At 49.7% G+C, this 25,836-nt stretch overlaps 1 protein-coding gene across 1 annotated transcript in view; it reads right to left on the bottom strand.

Moving 5' to 3' along the window:
• DDX31 (DEAD-box helicase 31) overlaps window positions 1-25,836 on the bottom strand; it is a 68,037-nt gene that overhangs the window by 2,983 nt on the left and 39,218 nt on the right. The window contains 3 exon segments of the mRNA XM_035015548.1: window positions 12,711-12,879; window positions 18,317-18,428; window positions 24,649-24,730. Of these exon segments, the coding sequence (XP_034871439.1) occupies window positions 12,711-12,879; window positions 18,317-18,428; window positions 24,649-24,730 (363 nt within the window).

The following is a 25,836-nucleotide window of genomic DNA, read 5'->3' as shown; positions in this document are numbered from 1 at the left end:
AAACGTAACAACCTGAGTTTCAAAATATGCGAAGTTTCAGTCAAAATATCCTCCCCAGCACAGGCTCTACTATGAGCCTCAGAGGCTGCTCCTGCCCCTGCTAACGCACAGTAAATCACCAGAATCTGACCGGGGCGACTGACCCCTCACTGCCCACAGGGCAAGCGCCAACTGCAGAGGCGGCACGCTCCTGGCCAAGGGCGCCCGGCGCTGTGCCCGTGCCCCCCTCCCGGCGGTCCTGCAGCCGGGGTGGAGACCGTACCACCAGAGGGGCCACACGGGCAGGCAGACGCACGCACACACTCTCTGTCCCTTCGCAGACACACACAGCTGGGTGTTCCTGGCGGCCGAAGGCCCCGTCTGCTGGGCACGGGGTGCCGCCGAGGGGGCATGTTTATGGAGGAGTTTCAAGTCCATACTGTGGTAGAGAACACTGCTGACAGTGCGTCTCGGAGGTGGTCCTGCTTAAGCCTGGAGCTTGGTGATCTCAAAATGTCCTAACTATTTTATGATCTCATTCTAGTCTATGTACTTTGAACCTGGGACCCAAACCCAAACTCCAAGGCTCTTGGTGGTCCCGAGAGCAAGCAGGGTTTGATCTTTCAGACCAGACCCCTTCCTCAGGGTCACCCTGCAGGAGCCTCCCCTGCTGTTGCAGCAGCAGGACCCATCTTGCCCCTTGGCCAGCTCGCTGTCTGCTGTTCCTTTGTTCTGAGGCCCAGGGCCGAGAAGGCAAAGTACAGATGGGCAGGTGGAATGTTCTCAACCCAGGCCCGCGCTGGGTGCATGTGGGCTCTCACTTCCTTCTCCTGCCAAGCTGCAGTTCTCCCAGGGACTCGCCAACTTTCTTGCCCTTCTTGCCCTCCAAATACTCAAACCCCTCTCGAATGCACTTCCCGGTCCACCCGAGTAATCCCGCAGTCACTAAGCAACAGATCAGTTTATCTAACCACAGGGAGTTCCCTTGTAGTGAAGGCTGAATGAGCCCCCTCGGTCACCAGGCTGGATTACCCGGCAGGATGGGCAGATGCCACTTTCCCTGCCAATAAGGTGAAATCACAGCCTAATTAGGAAATCAATATGCCCACTAGGGTGACCGCTGCAGAGGAGGGGCCTCAGGACCTCCTCCCAGCTTTTATGGACAGATTCACAGAGGGCCACCCCAGCTCCGGCTTGTGTTAGTGGTGTCCTTTTGCAGGACAGAGTGTTTCACTTTATCTTCTTTTATTTACGTACTGTCAAGCCAATTGATGTTTTCTTTTCCGTTTTATCGCTTTAGGGTCAGGCTTAGAGAAGTCTTCCTCATCCTCACATTGAAAAATGCTCAAGCATACTACCTTTTAGTCTGCTACTGCCTTAATTCCATAGAGAGTTTCTTCTGGTTTACCGATTTCTCCCCAACAGCTTTCCAGTTATCCAAGACAGTCACTGGACAATAAATCTGCCCCCTCCCCGGGACTCGGAATGCACCCGTCACCCCCTTTCCAACTTTCAGAACACTTCCTGCAGGTGCTGTTTGAAGAGATGGGGAGGATGATGGTGGCCAACACTAATAAAGCCTACCAAATATATTGAAACAACATGTAACTTACACGGGTGGTGAAGGGATTTAAAGGTAAACAAGTCTTAAATCCAAGACTTTCGGCCTGGCCGTGCGGCTGTAATAATTCTACTACCCCCCCTCACATGGCACCTAGGGTAGGTCAGGTACTGTTTTTGGCACTCAACAGGTATTAACTCATTTACTTCAACAACAACCCCAGGACACAGGTACCCTCAGCACCCCCAGGGTGACGAACCAGTGACAGAAGAGCTGGGGGTTCAGCCCTGAAAATCTGACCCTGTGACTTGCACACTTAACCACCGTGCTGTTAAGTTGTCATCAAAACCAAAAGTCTCTTCATGGATTTTTTTTTGTATAAGGGGAGAGGCGGGGAGGAGAAGAGAGAATCTTAAGCAGGCTCCATGCCCAGCACGGAGCCCAGTGAGGGGCTCAATCCAATGACCCTGAGATCATGACCTGAGCTGAAAACAAGAGTCGAACGCTTAACGGACTGAGCCACCCAGGCATCCCGAAATACTTTTAATAACAAGACAACATACATGTTATCTCAAAATCTCAGAGATCCCTGGAGCCCCTGATAGGTGCATCTTAAATGTTAACGGCTGGATAACTCAGGTGATAAATAGCAGTTTAAAAACTCACATTTGTTCAGCTTCATTATAGATACAAAGAGACCCGAATACGTACACTTGCAGAGAAAGTCTGAAGGACATAAAAGATGTGATTCAAGGTTAACTTGGATTGTGGGTTTATGGGTGATTTTAAAGCTTTTCTCTATTTCCTGAATTTTTACAATGAACATGTATTATTTTTATAATCAGAAAAAAGTATATTTTAGGAAAAAAAAAATCAAATGGTAGATTTTTGCCCTATGCTGAAAAATCAAAGTATTTTAATCTTTACCCATCAAAACCTCTTTCCTTTTGGCTGTTAGTTTGCTTGATTTTGTGACGGATTTTTCTCTTAAAACAGACACACAGAAGGAGGAGTAGTCAAGTGTACTTATTTCTCTGATCTGAAAGATTCTGCATATAAACAAATGACCCAGAGCCACAGTGAGATCGCCCCCCCACCAAGGACTCTGCGGGGAAGCAAGCCCCCCAGCTGGAAGAAAAGCCTGGGTTCTAAGTGATCCTGGTAGGAAACAGGGATGCTTTCAGGTGGCTTGAGACGGACTCAAAGTTTCTACTTCCCGCCTTGCTCTTATGGATGAAGGAAGGCAGCAATGTCTGAGCGGGGTTTGGGTGGCTCTCAGATGGCAGTAAGAGTAACAACTCCAGGGAGAATTTGACAAGCAGTCCCTCTGGTGCAACAAAGTGGTTCAAGTAAGGAATCAGCCAGCATGGGATGATAATTTCACCTACACACTATCAAACCCAAACCTTTCACGGTCACTGAAGGAACAGCAACTGTACCAAGACTCCTTTAACCTTTGGATTCTGTTTCGGCAGATATAAGCTGGTGCGTGGACCATATAAGGGATGCTTTCTTTATGATTTCTTAGGATCAGACCAACTCTAGCTTCTGGGAAACTACCAGGGCCCCAGAAGCCACTCCATTCCAAGTGAGCCCCCCCGCTTTGGCGGTGGACATTGCAGGAAAATTCCCGAGAGTGGCTTTGTGGACACAGGGACTGACAAAAAGTGGGTTCCTGCCTTACATCCAAGAACAAGACCCAGTGAAAAGCAGAAGGGAGCTCTGAGCCTCGGGCTGAGGGCAGGCATGCTGCCAGGCCGCACTGGTCACAGGTGAGCAGTACGTTGACTTTATGATAGATCTGCCGCCTGTCAGGGCAGGCACAACGGAAGAGAGGACAGAGATAATGTTTAGAGATAGCAGAAGCCTAAAAGTGAAGAGCGGAATCAGAATCCTGGAAATGGAGGGGAACTTAGAGGTTTTGTACCCAAGTGACAGAAGCTCTGTCAGGACTTAGGCACAGACATCCCTGGGCAGGGTGGCAGTGCTGGGGAGGGAAAGGGTAGAAGGCGAGAGTTCTGAGGACCCTGGCTGGAATCCCAGCTCTGTCCCTCACCGAACTGATGCCCCCGGGGAGTCAATAGCTTTCTCCAAGCTTAGTCTCTCCCATGTCAAAAAGTGCCTCCAAATCCAGGCCTACGAGCATGTTAGAATGCTTGACACATTTTAATTCTCTCTGAAAATAAGGAGATGGAGAAATACTGAGTGGACATGGAAACAATTAAGTGCATTTGTAACTGGTATGACTATATCCTGAAAATGCTGCCTGAGATTGATAAGCTCGGTGCAGAATTTCAGCACCAAACCCCAGAGCTCAGCCCTCTGGGCCTGTCCTGTTTGACATTATTATGGATGCCTTGGATGATATTATGAGGCATATTTATCACATCTACAGACGAAAAGCAGCCTGCAGGGACAGCTAACACACGGGATGACAGAACACCTGCCACACCCTAGCAGGCCAAAGGGACGGGCCTCAGCTGAAAGGTGAAACAGAACAGGGACATAGGCAACGTCTTGCTCTTGAGGCAAAGCAGCTGGCTGGAAGACCCGCCCACCTCCCTGCCACACCGAGAGCCTGGCCGGAGCTGAGCCCCCCATGAGCGGCAGCCGCGGTCCCGGCTCTTACCATTAATAGACCAACAGGTACGATCACTGTCCTCTTTGTGCTGGTCAGTCTCTGCCGCATGTCTGGGGAGTCTCACGGGCCCGGTTTTGGAAAGAACCTGGGCCAAGAGAAGAGCCGCCCAGAGGAACGACTGTGACCGAGGAGCTGCTAGAGGCGCTGGGCTGCAGGGCCTGGTGGTGGCGCCGAGGGGCAGAGCGGGCCCCTCCGAGGGGGTGGACCCTGGCGCCATCCCGCACGGGCTGTGCGACTCTCTTAAGTCTGGCTGAAGTCCGATTTCTCCTCGTGCCAGTCTGCTCCCTCACAAAAGGATTAAGTAAACTAATGAATCAAAGCGCTTCTCACAGTGCCTATTGCAAAGGCCCTCGTTAAATGCTGACTGTTATTAACAGTCTGGAAAAGAGGAAAGGCGGGAGAGAAGGACCCATCATCAGATATCCGACACATGTCCTGTGGACCAGGGACGGCTTTGATCAACGATAACAGCACCTTATATTTTTGTGTTTGCAAAGCATGCACATTCAAGCATTTGAATCTCACAGAGACCACAGAATGGAAAGAAGACCAAAGGGGGGAAAATGAAAGTGGTCTGTCGGGGCTCATTTCCAGGAGCTCTCACAGCAAGCAGGGTCCACTGGGGAGGTGGCGGGGCCCCACGGCTGGGAGGCCCGGAGCAGAGGCTTCTGGACCAAGGAGCCACGGAGGTGGGTCAAGGGCAGGCTGCGGCTGGAGCACTCGGGACTATTCCGGGAAGTGCTCACCCCTCACTCACTGATTCAGAGAGAGGAAGTGGGGCAGTGGGAGACAGTGGCATGGCCTCCACGCCAGGTGCTCCATGTTCAGTACCTTCTCCCATGCCACACAGCCCTACAGGACCCATGGTGCAGGTACGCTGTTGCCAGGGCTGGGATCAAGCTCAAGACATCTGATGTCGGCTCCAGGCTTCCCCACTGCACCGCACCCTTCTGCCTCTAGACTCTGAAGGAAGCCAAAGAAAAAGTGGGACTCAGATCCTCCCTGCCATCATCTTCTAGGAGATCTTTCCAGGTGACTGCCCCACAAACACAAAGCTTCTACCACCCACTCCAGGGGTCGATACTCTGCTGGTTTCAAACCAAAGTCTTCTGTATACGCAACCCACTGACCTCCTGCTTCAAGTCTGTTTCTTCTGCTACGTGAACAACTATCTGCTCACACAGAAAAACAGCTCTAGCAAGTTCCAAATACTTGTTACTTTGCCCAGTATCAACTCCAGAAGCTGGAAGCGTCCACAAAGGGCACGCAAGGCAGCACCCAAGTGCTCAGAGCATGGGCTCCAGGCTCTCTCAGACTCAGGGCCATGGGACCAGGCCCGCCCACGTCCTCCTGGGTCACTGGGGACCAGCCCTGATCCCAGGGCCCCAGTGAAGTCTCCGTGGGATCCGCACTTGGACTCAGCACGGCCGAGAGCACGCAGAAGCCCTGAAGAGTCCCACAGTCCTAGGCTGCCGCTCCAGGGCGGCGCTCCAACTGCATCCCTCTTCTGGATTACTAAGTAGTTAAGACGTTACTCTCCGTTTGGCGCTGTTGCTGTAACTCAGGGCCAGAATGAAGAGGATATCTGAAAAAGACCTGCAGTCATTTTGTTCAGGTCGTAGCAGGATGCAAAGGCTCTGGCCTCATGGAAGTAAGGAGAGCACAGAGGGGCTGGGGACACACACCTTCCTACTCAGGAAAGGAGCCCAAAGACCATGGGACAGATGAGAGGAGTGAGTCAACCCCAGGAGGCCAGGAGGGGCCCAGGATGACTAAAATTGAATGGAGCCATGTGTAGGGAGAGGAAAGCTGGGGCCCACCACGTCCTTTCCTATTTCTCCAATGCTAAGAACCGGAAGAGCTCCGAGCAAGGCCAATCTAACAAAGAGCTTGGCATCTCCTGTTGCATGCAGCCTCAATTGCCATCCGCTGAGTCGTGCTGGGCCAGCTGTGTCTTCCAACTCCAGTACCTGGAAGGCCCCAGCAGCGAACATGACTGTCCCAGCACCTCCCAGGAGAGGCTGGCTGGGCTCCTGTTCTTTGTTGTCAGCCCTGACGGCTTGACTGAAAGCACACCCTGTGGCTCCTGCTGTCTGCAGGTGACCCAGGTGTGCGGGAAGAGCAAGGTCACTATGAAATCCCTCTAATCGCCTCATTAGCCGGGTGGGGATGAGGGTGTGTTTGTTTCATGAGGAGGCCCAGGGCTGGTAATTGCATGGTGTCAGAGAGAAAAAAATAGTGGTTGAAGCAAAAGGCCAAATGTAAAAAGCTGCATGTGCACCGCTGTAATTAAGCCGGGGCCCACAGCCCCTGACTGGCAAGAAGGGAAAGGAATGAAGACTGGTCTTGCACTGGGTGAGCTGAGGGGAAGAGGGCAAGCCCTCCCCTTGGAGCCTGTGCCCACACCAGGCCACCCACCTGGAACCACCTATGAATGCAACGTGGTGAGCTCAAAACCAACAGGTGACTGAGCGACAACTCTGTGCTGGGCCGTGTGTTCCACCAGAAGAGACCCAGCCACCTTCCACAGTACTTCTGTCCCTGTCACAGTCTGGACAATATACAAGAGTACAGATGTCCCAAAGCGATAATCCAGTGTGGACTTCAAAGTGACCCATCTTCTCTCCCTTGATAGGGGAGGCCAGTCGGACATGGTCCCATCTACAGCCAGTGCAGCTCATCCAGTTTCTGCATTAAATTATCAATTAATCCTGTCTCCAATTCAGAACACACATACACCTAGCCAGCACCTCGTGGCCCTCCTGTGTTAAGGACACCCCATCACCTGCTCCGAGGACCTGGGTCTAGAGACCTGTTCGTCAAGTTCATGACCACCTCCATCCCACTCTTCATGACTTCAGACTTTCCTGAACCATGGTTGCCTGGGTTGGGGCCTGGGCATCTGTATTGTATACAGCTCCTCAGGAGAGCCTGAGAGCAGATTCTGCTCCCCTGTTACGCAGGACACGCACATCTGTCCTCAAGGCTTTGTCCGGTGGTCCTTAGCTGTTTCCCTCTGGTCTTCAGGCTGAAGTCGAGTGATCTGACCTTCCTGAACCAGCTTGTCCCCCATTCTGTGGGCTGATCCCCAACGCAGGTCCTTGGGAAGAGGGGGTCTGCTGTTGTCACTTGCCTGAGTCATTACAGCAATGAGACCCAGCAAAAGGCTGGCCGCGAGGGTGATGGGTGAGGGCTGTGCAGGCTCTTCGGCCTGGAGCACAGGTTGGAGGGGAGCAGAGTGGCCGCAGGCTGCTGCAGAAGGCCAGAGGAAGGTGAGGGGCCGAGAGCTGCCACTGATCGTGGCAGGGTTCAAGAAGTGGCGGGAAGAGACCAGTGCAAGGTGGCCAGGGTGGTCAACGGTGTTGAATGTTGCTCCGGACCTGATAAGGGGAGATCCGGCCCACATGCAGGGGGTGGGAGGGTTCTCACAGAGACCCCCACGTTTTCAAGTGTGGCTTTATCCAGCCTCTGATCTCATATTTGGCCGATCTTTTTTACAGAATAACTGGCTCAATGAAATCGAGAAAATTTTCACAGTGGGCAAGATTCCAGGTTTGCCTTCAGCTAATTAAGTGATATTAGGGAGATTGTAAATGCCACATAAAAATTGGCAGGCAAGCTGCTCCTAATGATGAGAATATTGCCTTACAGGGAGGTGCAGCTGCAGCTTCTTAATGCATGTCTCAGAGAGGACCAGCTCCACGTTTACAAGGTTGTTCCTGATAAGACAAGTTCAAGGGTGCTGCACAGCTGACCGCTGGCCACATTTCCTGCTCCCCATCGCAGGGACACTCACAGGGACGGGGAAGGCGGGCGCAAAGAACCAGCAACAAGTGCTCCCGTGTGTTCACGTGCGACACTGTGTCGACGCCCTACACTCCGCACCTAGTTTGGTCCCCACGACAGCACCATGAAGCTCCAGTTCCCCGTTTGGGAGGTGGGGGGAGTAGGCAGAGAGAAGCTGAGTCACCTGTCCCAGGGCACAAACAGGGGAAGTGGCTCAGTCCCGACTCTTCATCACTGTGTGACCCCTCTTACTCGGCATTTAGGACATGAGGGGGGCACTGGAGTACTAGTCAGTAGGGACTCTCGGTAGTTATTTAACAACTACCGAGCAGGCGAGGGTGAGAATCACAGCAAGTGACAGGGCAAAGGCCTTCAAAATTGCAAAATGCCTCAGATGGAGCTCTGCAAAACCCCCAGTTTAAACGCTGGTGATAAAGCGTTTGTGATCATTCAGATGGGAAAAGTCTGGTGAGCACCCTCTCCATGAGAGAACGCACTGTATCTAAAACTGTGGGGGTGACAGAGGTTAAGGCAATGCTCTGCGGTGCTTGGGTGCCGGTGGCTCTGCCCCGAGGCCAGGACCCAGGGGAGCCAGCCCCCACGTACCCCTGTATTACTGACCACAGCCTGCCGAGCCCTGGCCACGCACACACAGATCCAGTAGTTAGGGTTAAGAGATCCCTCGTTTCAGACTGTTTACCTGTTTGGTAAGATCAGGTAACACTTAACAAGGCTGGCCTGAGAAAATGTATACAAATAAAACAAAACTGCATTTCTTTTAAGAACAGTCAACAATTCAGACTGTTGTTTTTCTCCTAATTTTAAGAGGAGGGAGCTGAGAACAGGGGAGCATAGTTATTGGGTTACTGATAAAGGCAATGTCCCAGATGTTTCTAGGCACTAAGAAAAACATCAGAAAGACACAGGTGGCAGAAGCCAGGGGTCGACAAGTCTTAGGGAGCTATAGACTAAACCATCTGGGGAAGAGCAGCGCTTTCATGGTGCCAGCATATAACTCACACGAGAGAGGGTGGTTACAACCAGCAGACTAGCTCTTCCATATTGTCACAGTAGCGCTGACACCGTAAGGCATTCTATTCTTGAACCATTCTCCACGGTGTCAGACAGGTGAGGGATCTGCAGCCGTCCACAGCGTGCCTGCTCACGACTCGTATGTGACTGCCTACACAGACAGACACCCTGGCAAACAACACAACTCTGCCCTCCCGAAGCAGACACACTGGGGCTCAGTGTCCCCTGGGAAGATGGGAAATTTTGGAAGGTCTGTTACCTTTGCTTCTCTAAAGTAACTGCTGAATCTACCTAGCTTCAGATCCGAACTGCATTTCACAGGGGGAAAAGGCTGTGTTTGTGACGGATGTTGCTAAGGGGCCACTCAATACTTTACCACCAGCACCGACTCCCTGTGTGCATGTCTTTGTCGGGATTTGGGGTGGGGACTGCTTTGGCAGGTCTGCGTTTAGGTGTCAGAAGAGTTTTGTAACCATGACTGTATTTGCGTGCGGGGGAGAAACAGCTCATGTTCCCTTTCAGAACTAAGGACTGAAAAAGGAGACACAGACCTGGTGATTAAGATCGCATCTGGGGACATCATTTCTTTTTCTGAACAGTGGTCAAGCAAAGGACTAAAAGCACACAGACGAGATAAAACTTCCCTTTGCCGTTGCTAACCTGAGCTAATCTGCCCTTGCTTCACGTTTCTAACGCCCAGACGAGCTCCTTGTTTGGTGTCTGCAGGTATCAGAGGTTTGCACAGAACATGTAACTTTTCTAGGCAGTAAACCCCATCAAGTGGAATGCAGAATAATTTGGTGAATTTAGTGCTATTACTTGATCCGTCCATACAAAACATAAGGAACCACTCTCTTCCTTGACAGATGGATTTCAGAGGAGACGCCTGGGCTCAGAACAATCACTGTGGCCACAGTGTAACTCTCTGCACTTTGTTGGCTTTAATGCACTTTTCTTCCCAGGGCTCAAGAAGCAGCAACTGGCATTTGCTTGAGCCCTGACTGAGGTGTGGAAAATCTGTCAAGTTTTCTCTGCCGCTTACCCCGACCACAATTATACGGTCCATGTGCAGATTAGCTGCAAAGTCATTCTTCTTGCGCAAGTGACAAGATTTCCCCAAATAAAAAAAGGTGCCTACCATATTCAAGTGCCCGTCTGCGTTAGTGAGGCAGGGGTGGGGTGGGAGGATGTGAGAGTGTGGAGAGAAATGCCTTCAAAAGAAGGGCATAACAACCCAAAAAGTAGCTGTAACTGAGTGATGACATGGCCAGAACAGAGAGCGGTATTGTCGCGGGCGGAGTAATCCTGTGACACACTGCTGTCACTCACCACCCGGCTCCCTGCCGCGCCAGCCAGACATCAAAGGCTGCCCCATACCATCTTACATGCTCTTTATCGGCTAATCAGCCCATTCTTCCCGAAATAAAGCCCTGCTAAATCCCCTGCTCACAGGGGTACAGTAGTCCTGGTGCCCATCTGCTAGCAGGGCCAGCCGAAGCAGGAGGCGGAGGCCTGCTCTCTCCCTAGTGGCTTCTCAAGGTAAGGACAATGCTGGCCCCAAGCCCCCCTCCCAACTGCCTCCCTCCTTGCTGCTCCGCTTTCCAGGACCTGGGGAAGAGCCGAGGACACCCCAGTCTGAAGAGCTGCTATCTGGATTCACACTTGTTAATGAAATTCCCAGTCATAAAGGTACATCAGCTGTGAACAATAAGATACTGGAACCGCATTTACATGCGGGGAGAGGAATCAGCAAAATACGTGTCTCTTACCAGTAATCGACTGGCACGTGCATTCCTATCTTCTCCAAGTGCCAACATCTTAGAAACGGTGGCAGGATGGCCTGGCTTCCAGATCACTAGGAGGTCACCCTCAGACCTGACCGCAAGCCTCACCCACTCAAAATCAAAGTCAGCATGGAGAGATACCAGCCACCTCCAATCCCAGGACAGCGACCTAACGCTGGTGTACCGCCATCGTGCCTGGGAGTAGATGTGAGGCGTCTTCTCCCTCTGGGAGGACGGGCAGAGAAGTCGCTGGCTGCGGCCCTGACCAGAACACGCAGCTGGGGCAGCAGGCAGCGCCCTGCACCTCAAAACCGCCTGGCAGAAACCAGAGCTGGATGTGTCTTAGTCTTGTCTGGGCATGGATGAACAGCAGCACGATGAGAACGACTTGCCTCACAGAACTACTGGAGTATGGTCCTGTATGAGTGGTATTAACATGAGTAAAAAAAGCAACCACCTTAAAAATTCCCAAATCGGCATTACAATTAGGCAAACTGTATCCATTACAAAGAGCCTTGTAGATGCCAAGTCCCTGAACAGATCATGTTGGATGTTCCAGAATCCTAATCCACCGGGTTTCTAGGTCTCCATTCTAAGGTGCTTCATCTGTATGACCCACCTTCATGCTGATTCTCAAAACAGTTTTGGGAAATCGCTAAAAACACTGATTTCCTTCTCCCTTCTGTAGTTGGGGGACCCGAGGCTCTGGGAAGTTAAGCAGAGACGTGGCCCAAAGCTCAGAAGCTCACATCACAGTGGAGCTGGAGCTGAGTCCAAGTCCCCCACATCCAAGGCCAGCGATCATTTCCCTACACTGGGTGGTCCTCTCTCCCTTTTGTCACTGCGCTCCAGAGAAACCAGGCGCCGACGAGGGTGGTGGTGGCGAATGCACAAGTGGGCATTGTGCGGGAACGTGAAGGAAAAGTGTGGCACGCCCACGGATTCTCAGTCAGGGCAAGTGGATTGTGGCATTTGTAATTAATAGGCAAAAAGAATGACATGCAATACAAAGTGACTGTCCAGAGCATTCAAGAGTTCACTGCCCCCCAAATGTTCGTTCAATGTATCCTTCCCACCCACGTACTACACAAATTCCCCCTAAAAGCAGCCCATGGGATCTGAAGTATTCTGGTTCCTGCAAGGGGTTGAGGCTGATATTAAAAGTACACCCAGTCTCTGAGGAGAGAAGGACCTTTTGTGAAGGTATTTTGTGGTTTCAGGACCTCCTGAAACCATGGGGTGGACTCTGAGCCCAGTCTTCACCCTGCAGGGTCTCCTCCCTAGGACCTCTGGACAGTTCGGAACAGGCTTTCTGCGGGAGGGGAGGGAGGGGGAGAGGGCCTGGCGCTTGCCCCGGTGTGTGCTCAGCACCGAGGAGAGTGAAGAGGTGCAGGGAGTCCAGTGCTGGCCGCTGGAGCCAGCCCGCAGGAGAAAGGTGCTAAGCTGGAACTCCACACGCCGCTCCTTCCATCTCACCAGGACAGGGCCTGGCGAATCTCACAGAACACGCCAGAAGTTCTCGTACAAGCCCCAGAGGCTTTCCAGGGTGAACCACAGCATATCTGAAGCTCTGACTCCAGCAAGTCCCCGCGTTACTCTGCTGGTGGGCAGTGAGGACAACCCAACAGGTTTGTCTTGCTGCCCCAATAATATCCCCACGACATCTGGACCCGACAGGAGACCCCACTGCATTTCTGCAGGTGCCTTAAGGACATTCAGATGAGGTGCTTTTCCTGTTGCTCCAAGCACTTATTATACTGAGAGAGGGGCAGACACTGGTGATGATTTACCACAAGAACCGAAGACGGAAGAGCGGACACTGAGCACGCAGCAGCCCAGCACGTCACCTCCCTGCTGCTGGGCCCAGAGCTCTCCACACCCACCTGACTTCCAGCCATTGTCACAGGGCAAACTCCGCTCATCTTACCTGTTCAGGTTCGCTTTCCTTCTCTTCACAGCTGCCACACTCAGATTCTGGGGGGCATCTCTCAGCCCGAAGCTCTTAGCCACGTGGCCGAGGTGGAGCGACCGGACATGGAAGATATGCTTCAGCTCCCGGGGGTAGGTTGCGTAGGCTCGGATGAAGGCCTGCAGAGCTGGGAGGGAATGGGGGTCAGAGAGGCCATCAGGATGGGGGCTCGGAGCGCCCCATGTGCCCTGGCCCAACGGCTGTCCTGCCCACCATATCTTGCCGGGAAATGCACCACACACAGTCAGGACAGCACCACGTACAGGAACCACCTAAATCTTTACTTGTGTATATATATATTTTTTAATTCCTCAAAAACTAAACCTAGGGGCGCCTGGGTGGCTCAGTCGTTAAGCGTCTGCCTTCGGCTCAGGTCCTGATCCCAGGGTCCTGGGATCGAGCCCCGCATCGGGCTCCCTGCTCGGCGGGAAGCCTGCTTCTCCCTCTCCCACTCCCCCTGCTTGTGTTCCCTCTCTTGCTATGTCTCTGTCAAATAAATAAATAAAATCTTTAAAAAAAAAAAACTAAACCTATAGGACACAAGTATCTGTTGATTAAACCCAATCTATTTTCAGGTTTTACTGTGTAGCGTGTCCTCACCCTGGAGGGCATGGGCCCCGCTTTCGCCCCCGTTATAGGCTTGGGGCCTTGCATGGTAGCTGGGACACCACAAGCTGCTAAGTGTTTGTCATATAAATGAATGAAGAGCAGAATGAGTGAAGGAACTAAAACATGGTCAATGTGGCATTCTCTCATGAAAAACAAGATCATTAGACCTTTATGTTAGGAAAACATTTTCCTAATTCAACTTCATTTACTTTTGCATAGCTAATATGTGCACGTTATAAAATTGAAAAGGTTCCAAAGGCTTTACCGTGCTTGTCATTCTGCTTATCACCACGACAGGTTACTACTGCTGTAAGTCTGCTCACCCACAGGCCCCGCCTCCACCCCCCTATCGACAGGGAGGGCTGCTGCTTCCTCGTGGACTCCTGGGATTTTAGAACCAAATTCATTCTAAAGCATCTAAGATTTACTGATACAGTGCTTCTTACACCCATTTGAAAACTGCATAAAAAAGGCAATGAAAACAGAATTCTAAAAAGGAGGAAAGCAATTATTAAATTTCTAAAACAGCCCACAAAACAGTCTCTCCCCTGAGGATTGCCAACAGTCTAGAGATGTCCATCCGACGCTGCATCGTGGTTTCAGTCCTGTCTTCAAGTTAAGAAGGCGCCCTGTTCTAGAGCCCAGTGCTGGACAGAGAAAAGGCAGCCATGGTTCGCGGGAGCATGGAGCTCTGGTTACACCTTAACTCGGTATCCCTTTGAGGAAAGAGAAGTTCCTATACCCAGTTCCCCTCAAATATACTGCGATTTCAATGAAAATCAAGTGCCTGCCTCTTCTCACTGCAACAGGGCAAGAGGAGATGGCTCTGAAGGAGCCCCAAGCCCATCACCGCTCACTTTCCTTCCGAGCCTGGCTCTCCCACTGGCCGAGCCGGAGCCCAGCGCCGCTCGTCTCATGGAAGAGCAGGCGCTAAACACCAGCCTCTCTCGCCCTTGCTTGTGGAGCCACTGGCCTGGCAAGTTTGCCCACAGCTTAAACGTAATATCCCAGCAGCACCTGGAGACTGGCGTTTATGAACAGTAATAAAAAGTGTCATTTTAGCAGATCAGCTCCTGGAAGGATCCTGGGAATCCATGAAAGCTCTATTTACTGAGTAAAGTGAACTCCTTTTCCCAATCGATGAGAAATAATAACCACGGCAACTCCTCTGCACCCCTCTCGTAAATCTGTGCTTACTCCCCTTTTTAATAACTGGGGACTAGCTTTTTCAGGGGAAATCTTTTAACTCTTCACATGGTCTGCACTGCCTGCAGGTTCCGACACCAAGTTCCAGACATGGAGCTACCTACTCCAGTCCTCGGGAGGGGCCTGCTGCCACCGCCCCTGGGGCGGGGCGGGGCGGGGGCGGGGGCGGGATGCAGGCCTCTTCTCCTCCACGCCCCGGGCCGCCACTTTCCTGAGCCTCAACCCTGACTCCTGGTCTAACAAAGCAGACTGCAGCCACACCAAGCCAAGCCAAAGACTCTGCACCTTTACAATCTCGGTTGTCCAAAGGCTGGCCCAGGCCTCCTCATGCACACCGCTCTCCCACGTAAGCACATTAGCCTCCCATTCCTGCACCAAACTGAAGAGCTGAGGATGGAGAGCCTCTGTCCCAGGAGATGCAGGTGCTCAGCTAACAGCTCTACAGGAGTAACAAGTTTGCCAAGAAATGGCAGACGTGCCTTCTCCCTCCACAACTGCTCAGGCAGCATTTCGCACCTGTGTATTTTTACCAACCCTTCTTGTCCGCAAGGCTCCTGTCTTCCTGGGGCCAGCAACACCTGGCTGTCCTCACATCCCTGAATGGCCTCCCGTGTTTGGATGGTTCAGGGAAGCAGGAATTTCAGCAGAAGCTGTTCTAGATGCTTTCCGGGGTCCGTGTCGAGAACTTGCAGCGGGAATAGGGGCTGTAGGGCCCAGAGCAAAGAGGGCACTTATCGAGGATGGCGGAGGAAGCTGCGGCCACTTAGAGCAAGCACTCCGGAGCCACGGGCTCCTATCTCATAGCTGTAAGGGCAATCTATTTCATACTTGTTCCTCAAATCAGATTTATTCTTGGTCATCTGATCGGGAATAGTAGTATCTTATGGATGATACTTAAGATCAAGAGGTAGGGAGGAAAGAAACTTGCCCCTGCCCCCAGAAGGACGAACGTCTGTGCAGAGTAAAGGCACACACACCTGTCTACCTGACACCACAACAGTATCAAAGCATTTGGTCGAGCATCTGCCTACCTGCAATCACACTGAGAGAGGGGGCTAATCTGTCATCAGTGGTTTGGGTGTTCTTGACTTTGAGGAGCAGCTCTTCCAAGCCAGGCACAACTCCTCCGCATGTGGGCCCCCTGAAGCTGGAGGGGCCTCACCACAGGAAAGTGGTGGTTTGTAGGTAAAGAACTCCAGTTTCTGAAATTTTTGTTCAGGAGTCTGGAGTTCAAACTTCTATTAGCACAGTTTTTAACCACTTGAATCTAGCTAAAGGAGGCAAGAAATGAGGGTGGGGGGAAAGCCTGACTCCGTCTGGAAACTGACAACAATTAAACGCTGGTTATTAACAATGACTGGGTCAGGAAATGCAAAAGGAAAACAAATGCATACTTGGCCCAGTTTCTAACTAGTTTTCTGCCATAAAGGCAAAAACCAGCTGCTTTGTTAATTATTCATGAGGTGGGCTCTGAAATGGCATAAAGGGGAGGCACGGAAGTAGTGGGGAATTTGCATATGCAGACTGAAATGCAGAAGAGAGTTTCGACTTGTGGGGTGCAGTCGCTGTCCCCCCGTTGTGACCTCCGGAGCTCAGCATGCTGAGTACCAGAAGAGGAAGGAGTGGAGCGGCCGAGACCTACCATAGGCGGCTTCCTCCCAGACCATCACCAGTCTGATGTGGAAATCAATCAGCAGAGGAGAAAAATGCCTGTTAATTTCCTTTTTGGTGCCTCAACACCGCAGAGTGGCCCCACTCCGATATCCTTTAGAGAGAAGACAAGTAACTCGGCTTGTTTCTTGGCATGACCAATTTCAGTGGTGGTGACGACGAATGAAAACACAAAACCACACTCTCTAAGGATTCCTCACTACACCCTTACTCTGATGACCAGACACCCTGAGATAGTCGTAGTCTCGCTAGGAGATCCAGAACACCTCTGACCTCAAAACCAAGGACAAAGATGACGGCATGGCCTTGATTTCTCTCTTTTCATGGCCACTTTGTTATTAACCCAGAACTCCTGCACCACACCACGTGATGCACCACCCAGCAAGCTCATTCTGCCTGTCAACAGACGCCTGACGTCTGTAGTTAAGCCGTGACAAATAATCTATTCCTCTTGAGAGACGTGGGTTAGCACTTCTCTAAAGTAGGTTCCAAGGAGAACCCTTAGGAACTGCTGAATTCACCTGAGGGAAATACGAGCAGAGGCTACTATGGGAAAACAGTCCAGAATGCTACACGCTAATGACTCATCAGTGGTTATGAGGCCATCACTGGGACTTCGTCTTTCATCCTGCGTAGCTCTGGTTTGTTCCAGTGTGATGGCAACAAGGGCTGCTTTTATAGTGTGCCAGGCTACCCAGGAGACACTCAAAAACCTCTGCCGACTAACCCACTGTCCTCGATCTCCCGATGACCACAATTGCCTGGAACCAGTCCCCCAGCACTCACCCCTGCCCCCCAGGCTATTCTCACACCGGCCATCTTCTCCAACCTCTGGGCCGCGCCACATCTCTGCTCCAAGTCCTGCAATGGCTCCCGCTGCCCTCGGGGTCCCCCAAAGCCCTCCCAAAGCCTCCTCTCCTGCGCGGGCCCTCCCCTCCTGTGGCCACCCTGCCCCCCAGAGCTCCTCTGGGCCTGGCAAGCCCTCCTGTCAGCAGTGTGTGACCCTCAATTTGCTCGTGCTGCCTTCACAGCAGGGCTCACAATGACCCTCTATGCAAAATGCACTCTGCCCAATTACCCCTTCACCTCCCTTACCTGCTGTTTTTTCCCATAGTTCTTAACCCCTTTTAGAAGACTTATGATTTGTTTATTTTTACTATGCTCACTGTCTGCTCCCCCACTAGAATGTCAGAGAGGTTTGGGTTTCTGTTTTGATTCCTGATGTATCCCAAGCACCTAGAAGGGTGACTAACTCAATAACTATTTGTTAAATTAATGTTTTTTTTTTTTTTAATTTCAATTCATAAAAGGAAAAGATGATGTTCTGGTAAGCCAGGCCAGCATTCTTCTCAAAATAGCAGGTAACTACCAGAAAGCAGCGAGGGGACCCCAGCATGGACAGCGTCACTCTGGCATGCGTGACACAGTCACCAGCCATGGCGCACGCATGCCGCCGTAAGGAGCTATTCGGAGTCCCGTCCCGCGTGCTCCGCTCTGCTCCACTGAACTGCTGAGTCCCACTAATGCCTGGTGACCCCAGGAGCCGAGTTACCCGGGAAGAGGACCTGAATATTAAGTGAACACCTAGCTCTCCTGTAAATTCCCCAGGAACTGGGTTCAAGGTCTAGGGCCCTCCCTCAGCACTTCTTTCTCATCTTCCTCTGTATGTCGAAACTGAGACTGCTCAGGTCTGATGCTCCTGGTCCTTACCTTCAACTCTAATTTCCATGCCTACAACGGTCTCTGCTGACGTGTCACGCCTCGTCTATCCAGTTTTCAAAGAAAGACAAAAATGGATCCCTGAGATCCAAGTCACTGGGTCAAAGTTCTAGTCCTACGTAAGCCAAGATAAAGCCTCATTTGTGCGAAACATGGGGAAGGATGAAATTAGCATTTAATATCGCTTTAAAGCCTTCCGTGCCTGCTTCCAGACCCTGCAGAACAAGGGAGACTGAAGGCTTTTGTTGGAGAGCAGAAACCCCCCGGTTGGCCTCTCAGCCCGTCGGGGGTGTGCGGGTGGAGGTGGGGACGGCGTTCTGGGGGCTATCCATGCACAAGCACCCACGAAATCCACCGACCTTTCTTCGCCCAGGAGACCCTCCTCGAGCTGGAGTGCACGTAATCTTCAAACACCGTCTGCAAGACGGTGGCTTGCTCTCGGATTTCCTGGGGGCCAGCAGCACGGGATTTCTGGGAGGGTGGCGGAAGGATTAAAGAAGAGACAGAGTCAGAGTCAGGAATAATGAAGCACTTTATAATAGATTTAATAACAGTAAAACCACCCGGTAACCACCAAGGGACCAACAAGGGTAATCCTTTCAATATTACTAGAGGAAAAACGGGAGCTATAAAGATGTTAAAGTCAAGCAAAGATGAAGATGGCTTTGTGAGGGAGAAGATCGGGTCTATTTATTTACTTGTTTACTTACTTACTCGTCCTCCTGGCCTCTTGTTCAAAATGAATGCCCACTGGAGACACTCTGGAATTTTCCAAGTCCAATTCAGGCATTTAAAACATCACTGAACACAGGCAGGTTTCACATGACTTGTGTGTTCTACTGAGGCCTTAAATCTTTCCCCTCCCTCACCCTCCTCAGGGGAACAATGGGACCTTCTCTTTAAGAGGGCCCCACAGGGGCCTGCCTAAAATTTAGCCTGTCCTTGAATTTCAGAGCATGCTCCCTCAATTCCTAGGGAGGCTCAGAGTTGTAGTGTTTCAGATCCATTCTTTCAGCGAGGGACCACTGTGCTGGATGCCAGGGACCTATTAAGGAGTTGGCTATTCCTTCACACCACATTCAGAGATGACCACACGATCTCTGCAGCAAACCATCCCTGTGTAAGGAGTGACATCTGTATGCACTAAAGTTCTACAGATGGAAAATATTAATTAAAAAAAAAAAAAATCACATCCTTTCATTCTTCAAAAATCCCAGAGAAAAGATTTCCTTTCTTTATATCCCCCTAAAACCGAGTGTTGTTTCCTGTATCTTTTTTTTTTTTTTTTAAGTAAGCTCTAAACCCAACGTGGGGCTCGAACTCACGACCCCGAGATCAAGGGCCAAATGCTACACCAACCGAGCCAGCCAGGCGCCCATTTCCTATGTCTTCAAACAAACACGAATGCTTTCTACTGAATGTAAAACTGAGATCCAAAGAACCCAGATTCTCCAAACTCAATTTGGCTAATAGGTCTCTCCAAAGACACTGATTCTCTCAGAGATGCTACTCAGTCTCTACAGTAACCAACACCCACAGCCCACGTGGGTCACCAGGGAACAGTGTGAGCCCTAGTCCCTGCCTCCCATAATCCCCGCAGAGGACAGGGTGCCCGAACTGGGCTTTAGAGTCTCTTTTACTTTTAAAGCTACCAGAGGAAGAACAAAGGGGAGTGAAGAAAAAGCCTCATTCTTTGGGTTGACGTCCCTCTCTGTATTAATAGAGTCTTTAACAACCTGAAAATGTTTTTAGCTTTGTCAAATCATTCCTGCTACCTGTTTGGTTGATGACAGTCTAGCTGATTTCATAGTACATGGTCCCCCTAAGGGTTTTATCCACTCGAATGTCAAGAGAAAAGTCACTCAGGAGCTGTGTTATGGAAGTGGACATTTGCTATTGTCATTAACAAGGATTTTTTTTTTACCCTCAAATGCAAACTTTTTTTTTTTTTTTTTTTTTTTTTTTGCTGCCCTCCTTTTGTTAAGCCACCTCGGCAACGCAACTGTCACCTTCCTTGTGTGTGTTTTTTTTAATATGAATGTGAAATTAGCGAGGATGCCCTTTCCCCTGGCGGACAGAATCCTCTGTTATTAAAAAGTAAAGCACTTTAATAATGAAAACTTTTTCCTCTTTTTCCTGTGTTTTAACTGTTTAAAATTAATGAGAAGGGCAGAATGGTTGTCAAAGCGATATTGAAAGCCGGGCAGCCAGGACCGAATAAGCACAAAAATCCCTCTAGAGTGTTAGATAAACAGAGCTGCAGCCCGCCTGAATCCCTCTGTTGGTTATTGTATACATTCTGTAACAGCTCTCAGAATAGATCTGAGAGCTGGGGAGGCAGAGAGGTTTCAGAATTCCAATAAAGGCCTCAAATTAAAGACAGCCTGGTGCGAATTCCAGGAGAAAATTAAAGAGACCTCAAGCTTAAGTGACAGGTGACTTGCTTCTGTGTCACACTGTCAGGGGACTTAGTGATAATACGGCGATATATTACAAAGGGCTTTTCTTACTCCCCCTTTAGGTTTCAAAATGAGGCATCTTTTCTTCCCAACCAAAAAAAAAAAGAAAAAAATTACATACACACACATATGTAATGTGTGTGTACAAGTGAAATAGGTAGAAAAAAGGCGATAAAACTAGGTTCACACGTTTGAAATGATGAGGTCAGTTTTAGTAAAATATAAGAAAAAGTTAATGCAGAAAACGTAACATACTCAGGAAAAAGCATGTCTTTCTCCCCCTACCCCCACTTTCAGAAATATTTTAAAATTACCCCTCTTGAGAATGAGGTATTTCTCAGTTGTCTTCTGGGGAGGACAGTCTAAATTTAAACTGAAGACAGGGCAGACTTATGCACGCAGCACCATCTCAGCCCCAGACAGGCAGAATGCTGCTGTAACGAGAGCAGGTCAAAGCCCAGAGGGTGCACGAATGCCCTGCAGGACTGGCGCGCCCACCCCTCAAAGACGTGCAGACCCAGTAGTGGTTTGTGAAGCTAGCCTGCAACTAGTAGACCAGGGCTAGCTTAGGAAACTGCAGTTCCAAGGGTCCACATTCAGTATTCCTTAGTCTGTAAAGCCCTACTGACATGTGGGACCTAGTAGGATTAAGTTTGTAAGCTAACCAGTTATTTTGGTGACAGTGAATGCCCAACCTTGCTGAGCGCTTTTTCTCTTTTTTAAAAAAGATTTTATTTATTTATTTGTGTGAGAGAGAGCAAGGGAGCACACAGAAGTTCGGGGGGTGGAGGACAAAGAGACCCCCCCTGAGAGAAGAGACGATCAAAGGGACTGAGGGAAGGGGCTGCTGATCTCATTTTAATATCTCACCATGGCCCAGTTTTTTTTGTTAAGGTCCGTTTACAGGCATATTTCATAGGACAAAAAAAAAAAAAAAAAAACTCGTAGAAAAAACATGTTTGGGTTGTGTGCATACTTTGAAGATGAAAATTTCATACCCATCAAGAGGCAGCAGATGAGTTGAAGATACTCGGGCTGTATTTTTTGTTGTTGTAAAAAAGTTTTAGGTGGTAGCAGTGGTGGGGGGAGGTTTTTTTTTTTTTTTTTTTTGGAAGCACGTCTTGATATTGCTAACTTTGAAGGTACTTTTAAAACTAAATGGAAGGATTTAGTTTTAATCATGTGATTGCCAAGTTGAGTTTCACCCTCATGCTTCCCTAGAACCTTCTGAGTGCTTCCCAGTAAAGCTGAAAGATCAAATTTATTCTCTTTGTAGGTGGGTGAACATTCGCACACCCAGATGTAGCCATATATATTTTATATACCTAAATATGAAATATACATTTTACAGATGCTTCACTCACTTTCTTTCTGTTCATAGAAGCCCAAAAATGTATGTGCCAAAGGGACATTTACAATGGACTTCAACCGAGTGAGGAGTCTGAGGGCCTTATAATGAGGTGTCTGGCTACGTGTATAAAAGACCTATTTACTGAGCCCACATTTATCTGTCTGGCACTGGTTCGTGTGCTAGACAGAACTGCCCATACTGAGAACAGCAATTAAAACAACTAAAAGTGGTATCTAGCATCTACTTTGTTCATCTTACTATTCACACGGATCACACACATGAAACACTCTTCCAGGCTGTAGATCTGTGTGGTAATTACTAATATAGTCAATTTCATTTAGTTTCTCTTTGGCCTCTGAATTCAAGTTAACTTTGGTTAAACAAGCCAGGTTTGCATCAACGGGACATGTGGGACCTAGTAGGATTAATTTTGTAAGCTAACCAGTTATTTTGGTGTCAGTGAAAGCCCAACCTTGCTGAGTGCTTTTTCTCTTTTTTAAAAAAGATTTTATTTATTTATTTGTGAGAGAGAAAGCAAGGGAGCACATAGAAGTTTGGGGGGGGGAGGAGAAAGAGACCCCCCCTACTGAGCAGGGAGCCCCATGTGGGACTCGATCCCAGGACCCTGAGATCATGACTTGAACCGAAGGCAGCCACTTAACCGACTGAGCCACCCAGGCACCCTGAACATTTTTTCTTTTTAAAAACGAAGTTCACCACACCTTAAAAATATAAAAATATTCTATTTGTCGGACGCCTGTCGGACTCCAGTACTTGCCCGGAGCCGGTCATGATCCCAGGGTCCTGGGATCGAGTCCCACATCGGGCTCCCTGCTCGGCAGGAAGCCTGCTTCTCCCTCTCCCACTCCCCCTGCTTGTGTTCCTGCTCTCGCTCTCTCTCTCTCTGTCAAATAAATAAAATCTTTAAAATATATATATATTCTATTTGTCCCTCTCTACCAAGGCAGGAGCTTGGGGCTGGAACAAATTAACATGGCCCAGAAGTGCATGGAGTATTTTCTGCCTCATTTTAGGTCAACCTCACAGCAACCTTCAAGATGGGCACCCTTGTTCTCAGTTTACAGATGGGAACACTGAGGCTGGAGAGAAGACAACCTGCCCAAGGTTGTAGAACCACCAGCAGGGACTGAAACCCAACTCTGCCTGCCTCAGGGCCTCAGCAAGGCTTTAGGCTGGCCTCACACCCAGGAAGGGACTTATGGGGTTTGGGGCTGGAGGTGGGGGAGTGGAGGGGAAGAGCCGAGCAAGAGCAAGGCCACCGGAGGGCAGAGGTGGAGAGATGGCCGTGGCTTGCTCCTGGAAGAGCAGAAGGCACTGGAGCTGCTCTGCCCCCTCCCCGGGAGAACGTCCGCAGCAGGGGCTCCAGCCACAGATGACCTCGACGATCAGCTCCCTGGACAGAACTGATGTGTGCCCGGTTCAGGGACAAACATCAACAACAGAGCCGGTCCCAGAAACAGTGTAAGTAAAGATGAGATTGGACTGAACCTTTACAGTCTCATTTTGTGACCTGACTGCTTGCTCTTATTTCTGGAGAGCAGGCAGATGCTAATGTTCCAGGTGACACAGCAGAAAGCACTTGGCTTTGTGTCACTGAGTCTGAACTTTGAATTCCACATCTGCTACTAACTGATGATGACGATAAACACCCTTCAGAACTGTGTTGGGGTTTCCAGGTTCTTTCTTACTCAATCCTCCAATCTCCTAACCAGAAGAATACTAACGTGACCTCAATTTGACATATGAAGAAACCAAGGCTTAGGAAGCTCCAGTACTTGCCCGGAGCCGGTAAATGAGATTAGGACTCCGACCCTGAGGCCGTGCCCTTAACTGCTCTGCTCTGCTGCCCGCGGGAACGGCCCCCCTGCCTCCCCCATGCTGTCCTGGGCCTGTAATTAAGTGTCCAGGGGAACAGGAAAAAACCCTACCTAGAAGTAGCTTAAGAAGCGTGCAACGACCAATGAATGGTTGGGTACTAGGTCCACTCCCTTGACAACGAACTATTAATATGGGATGTTTCATAACAAAATATTGCTTAAAACAACTGTTGATCAACTGAGTCTTTTAACTGTTTCTCTTGCTTGCAGGGATCTCTGTTTGCTAGCGTTCACTGACCAAGTCTCACCTCAACTCTTCAGCCTGATCTATTCGGCTCTAATTTTCCAGTCTATCCTTAGGCTTGAGAAAACAAATGTAAAATATTCAAATAATTAATATTTCATAGACAAAACTGCATTCAGCAACATTATATGCACGTATCTGTGACGTACCGAGTCATGGGTTGGAGTGGGGCGGGGGGACGATTGCCTGGCAGAAAAGAAGCAGGAAAGGATGCTCCAGATCTCCATTTGGAACTGCATGGATAACACAGATTTTTCCCCCTAATGATCTCAACCTTTACTCTTCTCCCGTGTATGGCACTCACACTAAAAAATAGATGAACTAAGTGTGTCTGAAAGGAGACAAAGAGAGATCTATTTCTTCCATGCTGTCTTGGGTGGATGGGTCCAGCCAGTCGTCCTTGCTGATGATCTGGACAGGGACCACCAGGGCTGAGCATGTAACACTGCCTCCAAACTCACTCTGGGCCGGGAGGAGACCCCCTTTCTGGGAAGCCTGCTGTGGCCTGGCGGACTTCCAGAATGGACAGCAGCCCATTAACTGGATGAGACTAGCAAACACAACCGGAAGCAAAGAGAGAGAAAAACACAATCAAGGTTTGGCCTCATCTAATGTTCACGGTCCCTGAGATAGACGCCTGCTGGACAGAGGAACAAACTATCCCACACACAAAGTCTCCACCACCCCAAATCAAGAAATCAGTCACGTCTGTTCGAGCAAGCATAATAATAAAACTCACCTGGCTTCCCCATCGGCTCCCTTTAAAACAATCATCCCTTGTCAGAACAGACAAAATATCTTCCATCTTAATCTCAGAAACGCTGTAAAAGGAAGAACATATCAAGGTAAACTTCTTATTTTTCCAACATCTGGAATCTTGATGCATAAAACTGGCCTGTTCTCACTAATTAGATATAAAGTAGAAGCTACACCTTTACAGGAAATAGCTTCCTAAACCTTTAGAAGGAGTTTGGAAGGAAGGGACCTCTATAACGCGACAGGGACAGATGGGGTCATAATCCCAAGGCTCTCCATCCTCTCTGGTGACTTTCAAACAGGCTACATTTAGATTCTCCTCTGTAGGGATCGCATCATTATTTCTTAACACATCTCAAATACTAAACAAGGAGGCCTGCTTATTCATGGACTACTTTGACTTGAGCAGATGAAGAAATAAAAAAACATTTCGGATAGTCCCTTTACTTTTATACTTAAAAGAAGTGGGGGGTGGGGCGGAGTGGCCAAAGATCCTAAACTGTTGGGGTCAACTCCTCAGGGAAGGCTGACAAGTGACCACAGCACCAAACCCCTCTTCTCTTCCACCCAGAAGGGTGTCTACCCTCTTGCCTCTTAATTATTAAGGGGTGAGGGACAAATGACCTCTGAAGAATCCAGAGCTATGTACAAACAGCTGAGATCAGAATTTGGGCTTCACTTGTGAGCAGAAGCCATGCTGAGCCAGAAGAAGAGGCCCAGGGGCAGGGAAGCCTCCGCGTCCCCCGCGTCCCCCACGTCCTGCAAGGCCACGGCATTCAAGCACGGGCGGTGCATGCAGATTCAAGTATTAGAGCCTAAGGAAGAAGCGGGAGCTGCAGAAAACATACTTCCCAGGGAGAAGGAAAAAAAAAAGGGAAGGAGGAGTTCTGGGGAGAAAAACAGATCATAAAAAGATAAATGATTTCCTTGTATGTTGTTTCTTTCCTTTTTTTTTTTTTTAATGTAACAGCAAATTAATACATGAATGGCAACCTCTCATGTGGGAGAAGACAATTCTCCCCCTTTCCCCCAAAGGTTACTCTGACAAAGCTATGAATGAAAATGTCACGTCTCTGACAGCGATTTACCTGAAATGTGTCACCGCTTCCCTTAACACCCCCAGCCCCCGCCCCTCCACATTCTCTTCCTCTGCTGCCAGCTCCCAGCCCCA

Source organism: Mirounga leonina, unplaced genomic scaffold, assembly GCF_011800145.1.
Source record: "Mirounga leonina isolate KUSES-001 unplaced genomic scaffold, KU_Mleo_1.0 Mir_170, whole genome shotgun sequence".
NCBI classification, from domain to species: domain Eukaryota; kingdom Metazoa; phylum Chordata; class Mammalia; order Carnivora; family Phocidae; genus Mirounga; species Mirounga leonina.
The sequence above is the reverse complement of the archived record's forward strand: the minus strand, read 5'-3'. Positions and strand labels throughout refer to the sequence as shown.